The sequence below is a fragment of the Apodemus sylvaticus genome, chromosome 3 (genome assembly GCF_947179515.1).
Source record: "Apodemus sylvaticus chromosome 3, mApoSyl1.1, whole genome shotgun sequence".
NCBI classification, from domain to species: Eukaryota; Metazoa; Chordata; class Mammalia; order Rodentia; family Muridae; genus Apodemus; species Apodemus sylvaticus.
In genome coordinates this window covers 162,314,781-162,331,007 of record NC_067474.1, presented here as the reverse complement: position 1 = coordinate 162,331,007, position 16,227 = coordinate 162,314,781, and the positions used below count along the sequence as shown (strand labels likewise).

The 16,227-nt window shown below is 35.6% G+C and overlaps 1 protein-coding gene across 15 annotated transcripts in view; it reads left to right on the top strand.

Moving 5' to 3' along the window:
* Window positions 1-16,027, top strand: part of LOC127681612 (zinc finger protein 420-like) — a 662,660-nt gene extending 646,633 nt beyond the window's left edge. For 12 of the 15 annotated variants that reach the window (XM_052178068.1, XM_052178066.1, XM_052178072.1 and 9 more), the window contains 3 exons: window positions 2,253-2,325; window positions 8,539-8,665; window positions 13,911-16,027. In XM_052178068.1, the coding sequence (XP_052034028.1) occupies window positions 2,253-2,325; window positions 8,539-8,665; window positions 13,911-16,018 (2,308 nt within the window). In that variant the 3' untranslated portion in view covers window positions 16,019-16,027. Of the gene's footprint in view, window positions 1-2,252; window positions 2,326-4,521; window positions 4,648-8,538; window positions 8,666-13,910 lie in introns of those variants that run through there. The other 3 variants (XM_052178078.1, XM_052178079.1, XM_052178080.1) reach the window with 3 other exon arrangements.
* The last annotated feature ends 200 nt before the right edge of the window (window positions 16,028-16,227 follow it).

Genomic DNA, 16,227 nt, shown 5'->3' with positions numbered 1-16,227 from the left:
ACTACTACAGTGGCAGACATACATTGTCAGATGGGTTGGTAAAACAGCACAAGGGTCAGCATCCAGGGAGGGCCATTAATGACTCCTTACACCCATCAAACTACAGAGCCGTTTTATAGAACTTTGTGTTCTAAACTAGGATGTCCAAGATCTTTTTAGACACTGAGTTGTCTTATGACTTCTCAGATTATTCTTTGTGAATGTATAAAACCAAATGATATTTTCTTGTATTTTATAACATATTTAGAGTATTATCAGATTGGGTTATTCTCTTGGGATATTTATACCTCTTGAGTTGAAGAATTGTGTTTCTTGTAATTTGAGAAAATTTGCATTCATCATATATTTAGGAGAACATTGAAAATATTCTAAATCTTACTTTCTTTTTGTAAGCACTGCTGCACTGTGATAAGTTAGTGTGGAGACTTTGCACATCCTTGTCTGTCTTCTGAGTAGAGTGGATTAATGACAGCTGTCTTCAGCTTGTGTAGTGATAGGTTTGGGATGTTCACTATTATCTTCATTAGATTCAGTGATTTTCCTTCTCTTTCACATTCTTCAGACCCTTCATAGTGATCCACTGTAATATTTTGCTGTAGGCCTTTCATAGATATATTGACATGGTTGTGAGTCTTTTATCACTGATTGTACATAGTCTGTGCCTTGGTTTTGTTTGCTTTGTGCTTGTTGAAATAGTTTTGAATCTCTTGCATGAAATCAAGTTCAGTTTACTTTCTGAATCTATTAGAGAGACTCTTTTTTCAGTTTACACTGGTGCACTGTACTGTTGTTATTTTCTGTGTGTATATTTTTATGGTCAGTTGCTTGTGAATGCAGGTAAAGTCAGCTTTGTGTGATGACTGTACCACATTCACCTTTCTGTATTCTCTACTATTTGCTGTGCAAGTTTATAATGGGATTTTTCGGGAGGAAATTGTGAATTTGGTGCTGCATATGTTTATTCCTCCAACAGTGTTAAAAGGAACACTGAGGGCCTGGCTTTCTCGCTTGCTTTTTCCTTGGCCTGGAATTATGGCATAGAAAGCTTACTTGTTTATTGTTCCTAGGAATTAATTTTATAGGACAATCCTTGGTACTTCATCAACTTCCTTTTACCAATCTAAACTTCTGAGGCAGGGGCATTGAAAGAGACCATTCATATATCTGTTAAAGGCTAAGAGAATGAGTTGACATGAGAGAAATATAAGGTCAATGATACACATAATAAGCACTGAATATTTGCTGATTCCATGGTCATGACAACTTTCCTTAGTAATAGTATCTCAACATTCAGAATGAGGTCTTTTGTTTTTATACATTCATAAGCATATGTATGTATATGTATTTGTGTGCATATATGTGTATGTATATATTTTGATACATATGCCAGGAGACCCATATCACACATTCTTTCTCTCATGTGAACCTATGAGAGTGATGGCCAGAGATTAAATCCGTAGCAGCAAGGCTCCAAGAGTCTCACTCACTGTATTCATATTCATTACTGATAGGGAACCTGAGATCAGCCTGGAACTATGCCATGATTCAGATATATGCATGTTCAGGAAGGTATTCCAACAGTGATAGTATTTTACCAGATTTGATATAACGAGTGAATCATTCCAAGGGCATACCCTAAAATAGTTCATTTCATGACTGTGTATACATATTATCCCTGGCAGCTCTCAGTGAGTTTCTACCATGCCTCCTCCTTGATATTGTTTTCACGTTGCCTAGAATCCATGTTCTAAACTCCTGAATTGTAACTTCTTTGTGGTCATTTGACACTTTGACAAGGGAAGTCAAAGGCTAACCACCATTAAGCACATATTTCTTATGGTCTTAGTAACTGATACACCACCCTCATATCAATCTGCATGTGGGTCTGAAACTTGTAGATGAGCTCCTGGAACTGTAACAAAAGTTTACCACACCATTAGAAAAGTAGAGAACAGCTGGCATAAAGTTTTAACAGAATTGAATTTTATTTAAAGACACTTCTGGCTTTAATTGTAATATTTCACATATTAATGCATTCACATACATGTCAAGGGATCTAGATCAATGCATACAATGGTATGCATGGGAGTTAGAAAACACAGCCATATTGAAAGTAGTAGTAAATTGGAAAAATACAAGATTCCTGGTATTATATTGCTTTTAATGTATTTTTATGTGGTTTAGCATTGTCCATAATGTAGTTGTATTAATTTCATCTTTGTGTTTTTCAAACTGTGTTGTGAAATTTCAAGAAGAGTTCCAATATTTGAAATTGGGAGAAGAACCATGAAAAGAATGGGTGCTTCTCTGGTGAACACTCCGCAGGTCAGTGTGCTGTATAAATTTCTATCAGAAATCTCTTTATCATTCAAACCATTCAAAAGTTTTAGTATCTATATGTGGTAATGTTATCTAAAGGCCTACGTCCTGTGATCTTCATTTTCTTATGGAATAATGATAATTCAATGTTTAGACCTTTCACTTATATGACACCATTATATTTTCACTGGATTATCGACTGTGAGGACATCCATTTTCCATGGACTGAATACCTGCAGGTCTCAAAGATAATCTATTGTAAATGATTCTTAAAAACTCTATTGCTGGGTAACTTGTACATTAGATGAATTTGGGTACCCTTATTTTACTATGGAAGGAAAGTCTCATGTGTCATATAAGTTGCATTTCAGATATGTCAGGGTTCCAGACAAACACTTGTGATTGTGGATATACAAATATGTGGAGATTGATGCCACTGAGCATTATATGGAAGAGAACAATTTGTAGAAGGATGAAATTATAAGAGCCCACTGTCTGGAACCCTAATAGTAAAAATATTATTTACCTGGATACACAGATTATGGGAGAAATATTTGTCTTTCTTTTGCCACGGATTGTTTGTGAACAGGCGCAGATTGCAGTTTCTTTTTTTTTTTTTTTTTATTTTACAACTTTTTTTTCTTTTTCTAATTAAATGACTAGTTAAATAATTTATTTATTTATTTATATTTTTACACTCCAGATTTTACCCCCTCCCATCCAACCTCTGACTGTTCCATATTGCATGTCTCCTCCCCACCTCCCTGTTTCTACCAGGATTTTCCTACCCTCTCACCCATCCCCCCACTCAACCAGACCTCTAAAATCCCTGGAGCCTCTAGTCTCTTGAGGATCAGGTGCATCTTCTCTGACTGATCCCAGACCCAGCTGTCCTCTACTGTATATTTGTTGGAAGTCTCATACCAGCTGGTATGCTGCATGGTTGATCTTCTAGGATCTGTGAGATCTGAGGATCTGAGGGTCCAGGTTAATTGAGACTGCTAGTTCTCCTACAGGATTGCCCTCCTCCTCAGCTTCTTCTTGCCTTTCCCTAAATCAACCAGAGAGGTCAGTAGCTTCTGTCCATTGGTTGGGTGCAAATATCTGCATCTGACTCTTTCAGCTGCTTCTTGGGTTTTCTGAAGTGCAGACATGACAGTTTTTTTTTTTTTTTTTTGTGAGCACTCCAAAGCCTCAGTAACAGTGTCAAGCCTTGGGAGCCCCTCTGGAGCTGAATCCCACTTTGGGCCTGTTGCTGTACCTTCTTTTGCTCAGCCTCCTCTCCATTTCCAACCCTGCAGTTCTTTCAGACAGGAACAAATATGGATCAGAGTTTTGACTGTGGGATGTCTGCCTCCTCCCTTACTTGATGCCCTGTTTTCCTGCTGGAGGTAGGCTCTATAAGTTCTCTCTCCCTACTGTGATGTATTAAATCTAAGGTCTCTCCCTTTGAGTCCTGAGAGTCTCTCACCCCCCACCCCCAGGTCTCTGGTGCATTCTGGAGGGTCCTGCAACCTCCTACCTCCTGAGGTTTCATGTTTCCTTTCTTTCTGCTGCCCTCAGGACTTCACTCCTTTTCCTTCACCCAATACCAGATAAAATGCCCCCTCCCCTGTCCACTTTCACTCCCAGGTCCCTCCCTCCTTACCTGTGATTGCTTTCCTCTCCCTCCAAAGTGAGACTGAGGAGTCCTCACTTGGGCCCTTCAGCTTGTTGGCCTTTTTGGGTTCTGTGGACTGTATCTTTTTTTGGGGTGGAGGGGGCATTTTATGTGTTAAAATATCATGGGTACATTTTACCTGAAATCTGTTTGTCTCAGAAGAGACCCTGCCCAGTGTCATGATCTATGACAAGTTCACAACACAGAACTAGTTATTTCCCTTTGTCTTTTGGTGTGTGAGTTTATTTCTGGGTCTTCAGTTATATTCCATTTTCCTGTCTGCCTGGCTTTGTACCAGTTCCATGTGGTTTTTATCACTGTTGCTTTGTACTACATTTTGAGGTCAGGGATGTGATTCTCAATGAAATTCTCATATTATAGAGATTATTTTTTGCTATCCTGGATTTTTTGTTATTCCAGATCAACTTGGGAATGACTCTATCTCTGTGAAGAATTTTATTAGAATGTTGATGGGTATTGCATTGATTTTGCATATTGCTTTCAGAAAAATGGACATTTTTCCTGTTAACCCTACGGATGTATGAGCATGGGAGATCTTTCCAACTTCTGATGTCTTCTTTGAATTCTTTCTTCAGTCACTTGAAGTTCTTTTCAAACAGATCGTTCACTTACTTGGTTAGAGTCACAGCAGATATCTTTAATTACTTGTGAGTATTGTGAAGGGTGTTGTTTCACTAATTTTGTTCTCAGCCCATTTATACTTTGAGAGGAAGGCTTTTGATTTGTTTGAGTTAATGTTATATCTATCCTGTTTTCTGATATTGTTCACTAGCCTTGTCTAGTCCCTGACATTATTCACAGTGCTTTATGTTTCTCTCCATTTAGTTTGATTTTGGCTATTAGTTTGCTGTAAATTGGTTTGCTTGTGTTATGTTTTGTTATGTGCATTGAATTACTGATCTTTCTGAGGTTTATAACAAGTAGGGGTCTTGAATGTGTCAAAGACGTTTTAAGCATTGAATGAGGTGATCATTTGTTTTCTTTCTTTGAGATTTGATACAGTGTATTATGTTCATGAATTTCTGTATATTGATCCATGCCTGAATCCCTGGGATGAAGCCTACTTGATCATGGTGAATGATCATTTTGATGGGTTCTTGGATTGTGTTTGCTAGAATTTTATTAAGTATTTTGCTTTGATATTCATATGGGAAATTGGTCTGAAGTTCTCTTTCTTTGTTGGGTCTTTGAATGTTTATGCATCAATGTAACTGTGGCTTCATAGAAGAAATTAGGTAGTGTTCCTTCTGATTCTATTTTGTGGACTAATTTGAAAAGTATTGGTATTAGGTTGTCTTTGAATGTCTGATAGACTTCTGTATTAAACCCTTCTCAACCTGGGCTGTGTGTGTGTGTGTTTGTGTGTGTGTGTGTCTGTGTTGGCAGACTCTTACTGACTGCTTCTATTTCTTTTGGGGCTATGGGTCTGTTTCAGTAGTTTATGTGATCCAGGTTTAACTTTGCTACCTGGCAACTGGCTAGAAAATCACCTAGTTCATCTAAATTTTCCATTTATGGTGAATATAGGATTTTGTTTAGTATCTCATGGTTTTTTGAATTTTCTCAGTTCATTTCTGATTTTGTTAATTTGCGTATGGTCTCTGTGCCCTTTGTTTAGTCTTGCTGATTTTTCTCCAAGAACCAGCTCCTTTTTATTATTATTTATTATTATTATTATTATTATTTATCCAGTTTTCTTTGTTGCTGCTTGGGTGACTTCATCTTTGATTTTGATTGTTTCCTGCCTTCTGTTCCTCTTGGGTGTGTTTGCTTCTTTTTCTTCTAGAGCTGTCAGATATGCTGTTAAGTTGGTAGTATATGATCTCTCAATTTCTTTATGGATGTACTCAGAGCCATGAATTTTCCTCCTGTCATTGTGTCCAATAAGTTTGGGTATGTTATTCATTCATTTTTGTTAAGTTCTAAAACTTTAATGTGTTTCTATATTTCTCCCCTAACCAAGTTATTATTGAGTAGTGAGTTTTTAGCTTCCGTGTTTATGTGGGCTTTCTGTTGTTTTTGTGGTTATTGAATACAATTCTTAGTCTGTGGTGATATAATAGGATGCATGAGATTATTGCAATCTTCGTGTATCAGTTGACACTTGTTTTCTGTCCAATTATATGGTTAGTTTTGTGGAACATACAATGATGTGCTAAGAAGAACATATATATATATATATGTATATATATACATATATATATTCATTTTATGGTGACATGCTCTGTAAATTAAGTCCATTTATTTCACATATTAAATCTGTTTGGTTCATAACTTCTGTTAGTTTCACTATGTCTCTGTTTAGTTTTTGTTTCCATGATTTGTCTATTGGTAAGAGTGTGCTGTTGAAATCTCCTACTACTATTGTGTCATGTTCAATGTGTGCCTGGATCTTTAGTAAAATTTTGTTTACAAACATGATGTTCCTTGCATATGGAACATATATGTCCACAATGTAGAGTTTATCGTGGTAGATTTTGCCTTTGAGGTGAAAGCAGTGTTGTCCTTCCTCATCCTTTTTAATCACTTTTGGTTGAAAGTCAATTTTCTTCGATATTTGAATGGCTACTCCAGCTTGTTCCTTGTGAGTATTTCCTTGTTATTTCTTTTCCAATTTTGTTCCCTTTTCTTATTTTGAAAAAAGAATTGTTCATCTACTGTGTTTCTTCTTCCCTGAAATGATGTGTTACATCAGTAAAACTGAAGGGTTGTGCTGATGTTTTTATTTTTTCAACATATTATTATGTATATAATTGAGCATCTGCATGTTTTTATGTACAGTGAATGATACATTTTGGGCCTAGTTCCCTGGGTTCAGCATCAAACCCTTGAGACTGAAGTCACAGCAAGTGCATTTGCCTCTTAGGCATTTCTTCAGGCCCCAGTATTACATTTCTGATGCCCATTTGTAACAGACAGAATGTTTATCCTGCAATATTCTTTTTGAAAAAGAAAGGAAATCTTGAAAGTAATACTTATCTATGCAAGGTACTATTTTGATACACAAATGAGGTCATATTCCAAAGAATGAAAATAGCATTATATAACGAGATTGAAATGTTCCATTGAGTCGGTCCTTATAAGGAATAAAGTATTCCATGTTAATGAAGTATTAGCATGGTTCTCTCTCAATTTAAAACAAGATTTAATCAAAGGAAATGACTCTACTTCATCAAAATGCATTGTGGCACATGCCATTTATTTACAAACACTTATATACCTAAGTATTCTGGTGTGAAAGGCCATTGCCAGCGTTGATTTACCATTAAATAATGTAAACCTCTCTAATAGTGGTCTTTCTAATTCTTCTTTTACAAGATTTATTTGTTGATTTCATATATGAGTACACTCATCTTCAGACACACTAGAAGAGGGCATCAAATTTCCAATAAAGATAGTTGTGAGCCACTTTTTGATTGCTGGGAATTTAACTCAGGTTCTCTGGAAGAGCAGTCAGTACTCTCAAATGGTGAGCCATCTAATTTTCTAATTCTAATCTAAATCTAATGTTTCTAATTCTTGGTCATGAGTGTACTTTCATCAAATAATTTCCCTAAGTATTTGATTCTATTTGTCATTTTGAATCTTTCATATATGTCCTGACTTTGTAGGGCTTTTTTTCTGTTTAAGGAAACAAACTTGGATATTTATTCCATCCATTAGTTTTCTATTTTGTATTCTACCTGTTTTATTTTTTTTATACAAAGTTTGTAGACTTTTACCTATTCCTCAAAATGTCAAATAGATGTTACTATACAGTCATGTGAGACGCAGCTTTACACAGGATTGAACTAGTGTCCATATATGGGTGGACATTGTAGAATAGGACACATATTTTTTTCATTATTACATGACCATCTGTGAACACTTGTATTACATTTAATATCAATGTATGTTTCATAAAAGTACATTACATTACATGGTATATTCTGTAAATGTTTGAGGTTTTTAAGGTAATTATACATTCTCAGAGATATAAATGCAAAGAACTCTATGTCTATTTAATAAAGTAAATATTTTAGAGTAAACATCCTTTTTTGCATAATGTATGTTGGTTACATTTGCCTAAAATTATGCATATGTGCTGTATAATCTTTTTGCCTGTGGTGTTCAGCAAAGATCATTGGATTTTAATGAACTGTGTTTAAAAATCCATTGTGCAGTGTCATGAGGTTTCTGGGAAACAAATTTCATAATAGAGGACTTTAAAAGATATTATACAATCCCAACTGCACACATAAATCTTGAATGTAGTGCTTGTGGCAAATCTTTCATTTGCTCCTAAGGGTCCAGAAAATTCATGAAGGTGAGAGCCTTAATAAATAAAAGCATTGTAGTAAGTCATTGTATAGATTTTCTATGGAAGAGCAGAAATTCATAACTTCAGACACATCTCCATGAAACTTTTATAAAACATTTGGCCTTCAATATTTTCCTTTCCTTATCTGTATCAGAAAGTGTCTTCTATTCTTAATGGCTTTTTATTAACACTGGAAAGCAATTTTGTCCAGGCACAAATAACTACTTTTCCATTTCAGGGTCCAATAACCTTCAAGGATGTGGCTCTGGACTTCTCACTGGAGGAATGGGAATGTCTCAGTTTTGCTCAGCGGGCATTGTACATGGATGTGATGTTGGAGAATTACAACAATCTATTGTTTGTGGGTATGTCTATACTTGTTGAAGACCTGAATCATTATTTGAATTTTTTTACATTCTGTTTATGTAAACTCTCTGAAATATTAAGCAATACCTCTTATATTGCTTTAATTGAAACCTTCTAAGTTCAAAAAATATTCAAAATAAGAAATTATATTTCTATACACATAATAATAATTTCAGCACTTAATTTTACTATTATATTAAACTCTTTATGAGTTTTCAGCCTTAATATTGGTTTTATTATCAAAACACTTGTGTCCAATTAAGCAAATCTCTTTAAACCACAAAATGTAGTACTTCCAGTTCAGTAGAAAGAGAACAATGTATTCAGTAAGCAACTCTTTTCAACATGAAGAGACAAAACCCACTTGAGGTTTTAATATTAAACATTCTGATTGGTGTAATGTGGAATCTCTGGGTTGTTTTAGTTTCCATTTCTTTGTTCACTAAGTACTTTCAAGATTTCTTTAAGTGCTTTTCAGCCATTTGACATTCCTTTCTTTTGAATTCTCTATTTAGTTCTATACCCATTTTTTGTTTGGGTTGTTGTGTGTCTTTATGGTTATCTTCTTACATTCTTTTTTTATTTTGGGTTTCAGCCCTCTGTTGGACATGGGATTAAAGAATATTTTTTCCCAACCTGTATGTTGCTGGTTTGTCTTTTTGACTTAAAAAAAGCTGTCCAGTTTCATGAGGTCACATTTATTGATTATCGATCTTGGAGCCTGAACCATTGGTATTCTGTTTAGTAATTTTCCTCCTGTTCCAGAGAGTTTGAGGCTCTTTCCAAATTTATCTCTTATTATATTCAGTGTATCTGGTTTTATGTTAAAATCCTTGATCTACTTGGACTTGAGCTTTGTTCGTGGTGATAGATATGTATTTATTTTCCTTTTTCTACATACAGAGTGCCAGTTAGACCAGCACCATTTATTGAAGATGCTTCCTTTTTTCTCTTGTATATTTTGGCCTCTTTGTCAAACATCAAGTGTCCATAAGTATGAGGTTTTATTTCTGGATCTATACTTCTTATCCATTTATCAAACAATCTGTCTCTGTACCAATACCATGTTGTTTTAATCACTATTGCTGTGCAGTGTAGCTTGAGGTCTAGGATGGTGATTTCACATGTTTTAGCTACTCTGGATTTTATTACTTTTCAAATGAATTTGAGAATTTTTTTCTGTATCTTTGAAGAATTTTGTTGGGATTTTGATGGTAAATGCATTAAATCTGTAGATTGCTTTTGGTAGGGTTGCCATTTTTACTCTCTTCTACCATTTCATGAGCGTAGTAGATCTCTCTATTTTCTGAGGTCTTATTCAATTTCTTTGAGAGACTTGAAGTTCTTGTAATACAGATATTTTACTTGTTTGGTTAGAGGTTACCACACAATTTTTCTTTTTATATCATTTGTGACTACTTTGAAAGGTGTTGTTTCTCAAATTCCTTTCTTATCCCATTCATCCTTCTTATAAAGGAAGATTACTGATTTATTTGAGTTAATTTTATATCTAGGTAACTTTTAAATGTTGGTTATTATCTATAGAAGAAGTCTACTAGAGTTATTGTGGTAGTTCATGTATACTATGATATCATGTGGTATCTGTCTAGAAAACCATCCATTTCATCTACATATAGGATCTGATGATTTTTTTAATTTCTTCCAGTGTGGTGTTATGTGTCTCTTTTCATTTCTGATTTTCTCAGTTTGGATACTTTCTCTGGGCCCTTTAGTATATTTGGGTAGGAGTTTATCTATCTTAGTGATTTTTGAAAACAAAACAAAACATATTTTGGTTTTCTTGATTTTTCTTTTGTATAGTTCTTTTTGTTTCTATTTTGAGTTTGCTTTCTATTTGGTTCATTTCAGCTCTGAGTTTGACTATTTGCTGTCATCTAATCGTCTTGGGTATGTTTGCATCTTTTTATTCTAGAGTTCTGAGATGTGCTGTTGAGTTGCTAATGTAGGGTCCCTCCAATGGCTTTGCCAGGGCACTCAATGTTCCATTAGTTACGGTATGGAGTGTCTTCATTTTCATTGAATTCCAGAAAGTATTTAATTTCTTTCATTATTTCTTCCCTGACCAATTTATCGTTGAGTAGAGAGTTATTTAAGGTTTATTCAGTTTTCAAGGTTATGTGAGTTTTCTGTTGTTTGTGTTGTTATTAAAGACTTCCTTGGTCTGAAGCGAGGGCTCAGAGGATAAGAAAGAACAACCTTACTCTGTGGTGATCTGATAGGATTCATGGGATTATTTCAATCTGCTTGTATCAGTTGAGTCTTGTTTATGTGATCAGTTTTGAATAAGGTACCATGAGGTGGTAAGAAGGAGGTATATTTTATTTTAGGGTGAAATGTGTAGTCCGCCAGCGGCCACATACGAACTGGGTTACCTGGAAGAAAATTCTGAGGTTAACGGGAAGGGGGCGAAAGAGAAATGAGTCAAGAGGACAGTTGCCCATAGAGACCGACTTTACTACAATAAGCCAATATTTATAATCTTAGGAAAAACCACCCTGCCCCCCAAATGGCCGAGAGTTCTTGGATCTTCTTCTCGGCGGTTGTCTGCTTAGTCACGCAGTTTTCTGTTAGTCTCTGGGTGGAGCTGCTCTGAGGTGAAATCGGCTGTATTGTTATCTTGAATAGGCTGGAGATAACACCTGAGGAAGGGTGGAGGCTGTAGGCCAGGAATGCCACAGCTTGAATAGGCCAGAGGTAGCCCATCGGGAGAGTGGGGGTTGCCAGCCAGCTTAAAGTTGTAGGGGAAGAGACAGAAATGTTCTGTAGATTTCTGCTAAATCAGTTTGGTTTGTAACATCTATTAATTTCATTCTGTCTCTGTTTAGATTTTGTTTTATTGACCTGTCCATTAGTGAAAATTGGATGTTGAAGTCTCCCCCTGTTATTGTGTGGTGTTCAATGTGTATTTTGAGCTTTAGTAAAAATTTTTTATTAATGTGAGTGCCCTTGTATTTGAGGCATAGGTGTTCTGAATTGAAACTTTTGTTGGATTTTTCCTTTGATGAACATGAAGTATCTGTCCTCATCTTGCTTGAAGACTTTTGGTTAAAAGTCTTTTTTATTGAATATTAGGATGACAACTCTGCTTGTTTTTTGGGAGCATTTGCTTAGAAGACTTTTTCCCCATTTTTCTTTGAGATAATGTCTGTCTTTTTTATTAAAGTGTGTTTTTTGTATGAAGCAAAATTCTGGATCCTGTTTGTATACCCAGTCTGTTACCTTATGTCTTTTTATAGGGTAATTGGGTTCATTTATATTGAGAGATAGTCAAGACACATGACTGTTGATTCCTGTCATGTTTCCTTTTGTAGGTACCTTTATGTTCTTGTGGCTCTCTTCTTTTGGCTTTCTTGTGAGATGATTAATATCTTGTTTTTTCTGTGGTATAATTACCCTCCTTTTGTTGGAATTTTCCTTCCAGAATACTCTTGTAAGGCTGCATTGGTTTATAGATATTGTTTGAATTTCAATTAGTATTGGAATTGAGCTGGGAATTGTCTATCTGGTTTATTCCTATTATTCTTAGATTTTGTCTTTTCATTGTGTATTGGTTTCCTGGATATTTTGGGTTATGAAATTTTTAGGTTTTGAATTTTCTTTGACTGTTCTGGCCAATCTCATCTATGGTATGCTTTACACCTGAGATTCTCTGTTCTATCTTTTATATTATGTTGGTTGTGCTTATGTCTGTAATTCATGAACTCTTTCCTAGGTTTTCCATTTCAAGGTTTGCCTGTATTTGTGTCTTCTTTATTGTTTCCATATCCATTTTCAGGTCTTGGATTGCTGTTCTATTCCTTCACATATTTGATTGTGCTTTCCTATATTTCTTTAAGGGTTTTATTTGTTTCCTTTTAAATGTCTTCTACTTATTTACTCACATTTTCCTGTATTTTTTTTCATTTAGTTATTATATCCTCATTAAAGGACTCTATTATCTTCATGGGATAGTATTTTAGGTCAGCTTCCTTATTTTAAGGTGTGTTGTTGTGCCAGGGCTTGCTGTGGTGGGTAAAGTAGGTTCTGATGATGGCAAAGTGTATTGTCTTCCATTGCATATGCTTTTCCACACTCCTGTCACCATTTGGTTATCCCTGGTGCTAGGTGGTCTGAGTGTCTCTCTTGCCTTCCTCTTTTGTCACTCTGAGTTTTTGCCACTCTCTTGGTAGTCCTTTTGCCCTGGCTATAGGAAACCTATATGGGGCAGACAAGGTGGTGATTTGTTGCCCTCGTGGCAGCATAATTTCTGGGATGCCTTCAAACTATTGGATGTTCAAAGGAGCTGTCAAGTTGTTGCATTTTTTGTTGCTCTTTTCCTGGGATGTCTTCAGTCTTTGGGGGTCTGTTGCCCTACATGATCCAGAGCAGTTGTCCTGTGTGCAGTGTATTTCCTGGATTCCTTGAGACTGCGGTGTTTTCAAAGGTTCAGGCAATGTGGTGTTCTGCTCAGGCAGAAGTTGCAGGCTAAAGGGGACTGTAATTTGGAATGAGTAAATTTTGGGGGTGGATAGGTCCAGAGAGCACCTGGCTCCTTGGGATTCCCAGTGTGTTTAACTCCTAGAGAAGATTCCTTACAAGTTGTCCTGCATGTATCAGACCTCCCAGCAGCTTCAAGACGACTGTGTCCCCAGACAAGTTGGTGATTTACTCATTTAGGTTTTTTTTTAAACAATGCTAAAGTTTTATGTAGATATAGAGGTGGTCCCACCTCCCCCCACAAGAATTTTGGTGTTACTTATTTATTTACACTTTGACATGTGGTCTATGTGTTTTTGACTGATAGAACAGAATCTTTATCCTAGAAATTTGCTTAATGAAACATGCATATACAAAGGATTCATTTTATATCATTAATTTCAACCTGTCTAAGCTATACAGTGTCACCATGAATCAAATTTGAATAAGAAATTTAAACATACATTTTTCAGAGATCTACTTTATGAAAGTTCTGTACTGATCAAACACTTACTTATCCTAGCTTCTGCAAAGTGCAGTATTTAAAAGAAGATTTATCAGGGTATTATCATTTCCTGTCAGTTGATGTAGATCATTATTGAGTGTTTTCTGAGAATCCATGCAATCACTATGAGAAAAGAAAAACCTGTTTGAGAGCATGAATGCTTGAGAAGGTCTAGTTAACATGAAATGTCAGCAGACAGCTATCATTGAATCTCTTTTACCTCAGTATAGTAATCCCTGCCATCTCTATTTGTCCTTTTTCAGAAAATCATCTCTTATGTGGAAAACATGGGAAGGTCTTAAATCAAGACACAGAATGCATTGTTCACAGCCATGTGGATGTACAAGAGAAGTCTTATAAATGTAATAAGCTTAGCAACATGATTAATGAATCCAACCAAAGCACACCTCTTAAAACTAACCACAGAGATGATTCACTTCAATTCCGAAACCTGAAAAGATATAAAACTGGAAAAACCAGAGAAGTTTCCAAATATAAAGACTATGTAAAGTGTTTAAATGAGTGCTTTTCCATTAATCTAAATAAAGGAATGCACGTAGGGAAGAAAGAAAAGAATGCAAAACTTCATAAGACTTTTGTGTCTAAACATAATCAGAAGCTGAAACAAAACAATAATGGTAAGAAGCTTTACAAATGTAGTGAATATGAAATATGCTTTACCCACAAAGGCCATTTTAGTCTTCATCAGAGAATTCATACAGAAGAGAAACCACACAAATACAATGAATGTGACAAATGCTTTATTGACAAACCTCATCTGAGAATTCATCAGAGAACTAATACAGGAAACAAACTTTACAAATGCAGTGAATGTAAAATATGCCTTAACTACAAATCCAGGCTTCATTTACACCAGAGAATTCATAAAGAAACAGTATCTTACAAATGCAGTGAATGTGGCAAATGCTTTACCCAAAAATCCCATCTTAGTACTCATGAGAGAATTCACACAGGAGAGAAACCTTACAAATGCAGTGAATGTGACAAATACTTTACTCAAAAAGGCAATCTTCAAAGTCATCAACGAATGCATACAGGAGAGAAACCTTACAAATGCAGTGAATGTGACAAATGCTTTACCAAAAAATACCATCTTCGAATTCATCAGCAAATTCATACAGGAGAGAAACCTTATAAATGCAGTGAATGTCACAAATGCTTTACCAAAAAATGCCATCTTCGAATTCATCAGCGAATTCATACAGGAGAGAAACCTTACAAATGCAGTCAATGTGACAAATGCTTTACTGGCAAAAGTAATCTGCAGTGGCATCAGCGAATTCATGCAGGAGAGAAACCTTACAAATGCAGTGAATGTGACAAATGCTTTACCCAGAAAGGCCATCTTCAAAGTCATCAGCGAATTCATACAGGAGAGAAACCATACAAATGCAGTGAATGTGACAAATGCTTTACCCAAAAATTCCATCTTCAAAATCATCAGTTAATTCATACAGGAGAGAAACCTTACAAATGCAGTGAATGCGACAAATGCTTTACCCAAAAATTCCATCTTCAAAGTCATCAGCGAATTCATACAGGAGAGAAACCTTACAAATGCAGTGAATGTGACCAATGCTTTAAGTACAAAGAGAGTATGCGATATCATCAGCGAATTCATACAGGAGAGAAACCTTACAAATGCAGTGAATGTGACCAATGCTTTAAGTACAAAGATAGTATGCGATATCATCAGCGAATTCATACAGGAGAGAAACCTTACAAATGCAGTGAATGTGACAAATGCTTTACCAGAAAATGTTATCTTCAAATTCATCAGCGAATTCATACAGGAGAGAAACCTTACAAATGCAGTGAATGTGACAAATGCTTTACTGACAAAGGCAGTCTTAGAATTCATCATAGAACTCATACAGGAGAGAAACCTTACAAATGCATTCAGTGTGACAAATGCTTTACCAAAAACTGCCATCTTCAAAGTCATCAGCGAATTCACACAGGAGAGAAACCTTACAAATGCAGTGAATGTGACAAATGCTTTACCAAAAAATGCCATCTTCAAAGTCATCAGCGAATTCACACAGGAGAGAAACCTTACAAATGCAGTGAATGTCACAAATGCTTTAAGTACAAAGATAGTATGCGATATCATCAGCGAATTCATACAGGAGAGAAACCTTACAAATGTAGTGAATGTGACAAATGCTTTACCAAAAAATGTTATCTTCAAATTCATCAGCGAATTCATACAGGAGAGAAACCTTACAAATGCAGTGATTGTGACAAAGGCTTTAATAAAAAAGACAGACTTATAATTCATCAGAGAATGCATACAGGAAAGAAACCTTACAAATGCAGTGAAAATGGCAAATGCTTTACCCAAAAATAGAATCTTCAAAGTTATCAGCATAGTCATACAGGAGAAAACTTTTACAAATGCAGTGAATGTGACAAAAGCTTTTCCTACAACTGCATTCTTGATTTCCATCAGAGAATCCATACAGAAGAGATACCTTAAAAATTCAAGGGATATGACAAATGCATTAAGTACAAAGTTAGTCTGCAATATCATCAGCAAATTCATACAAGAGAATAACC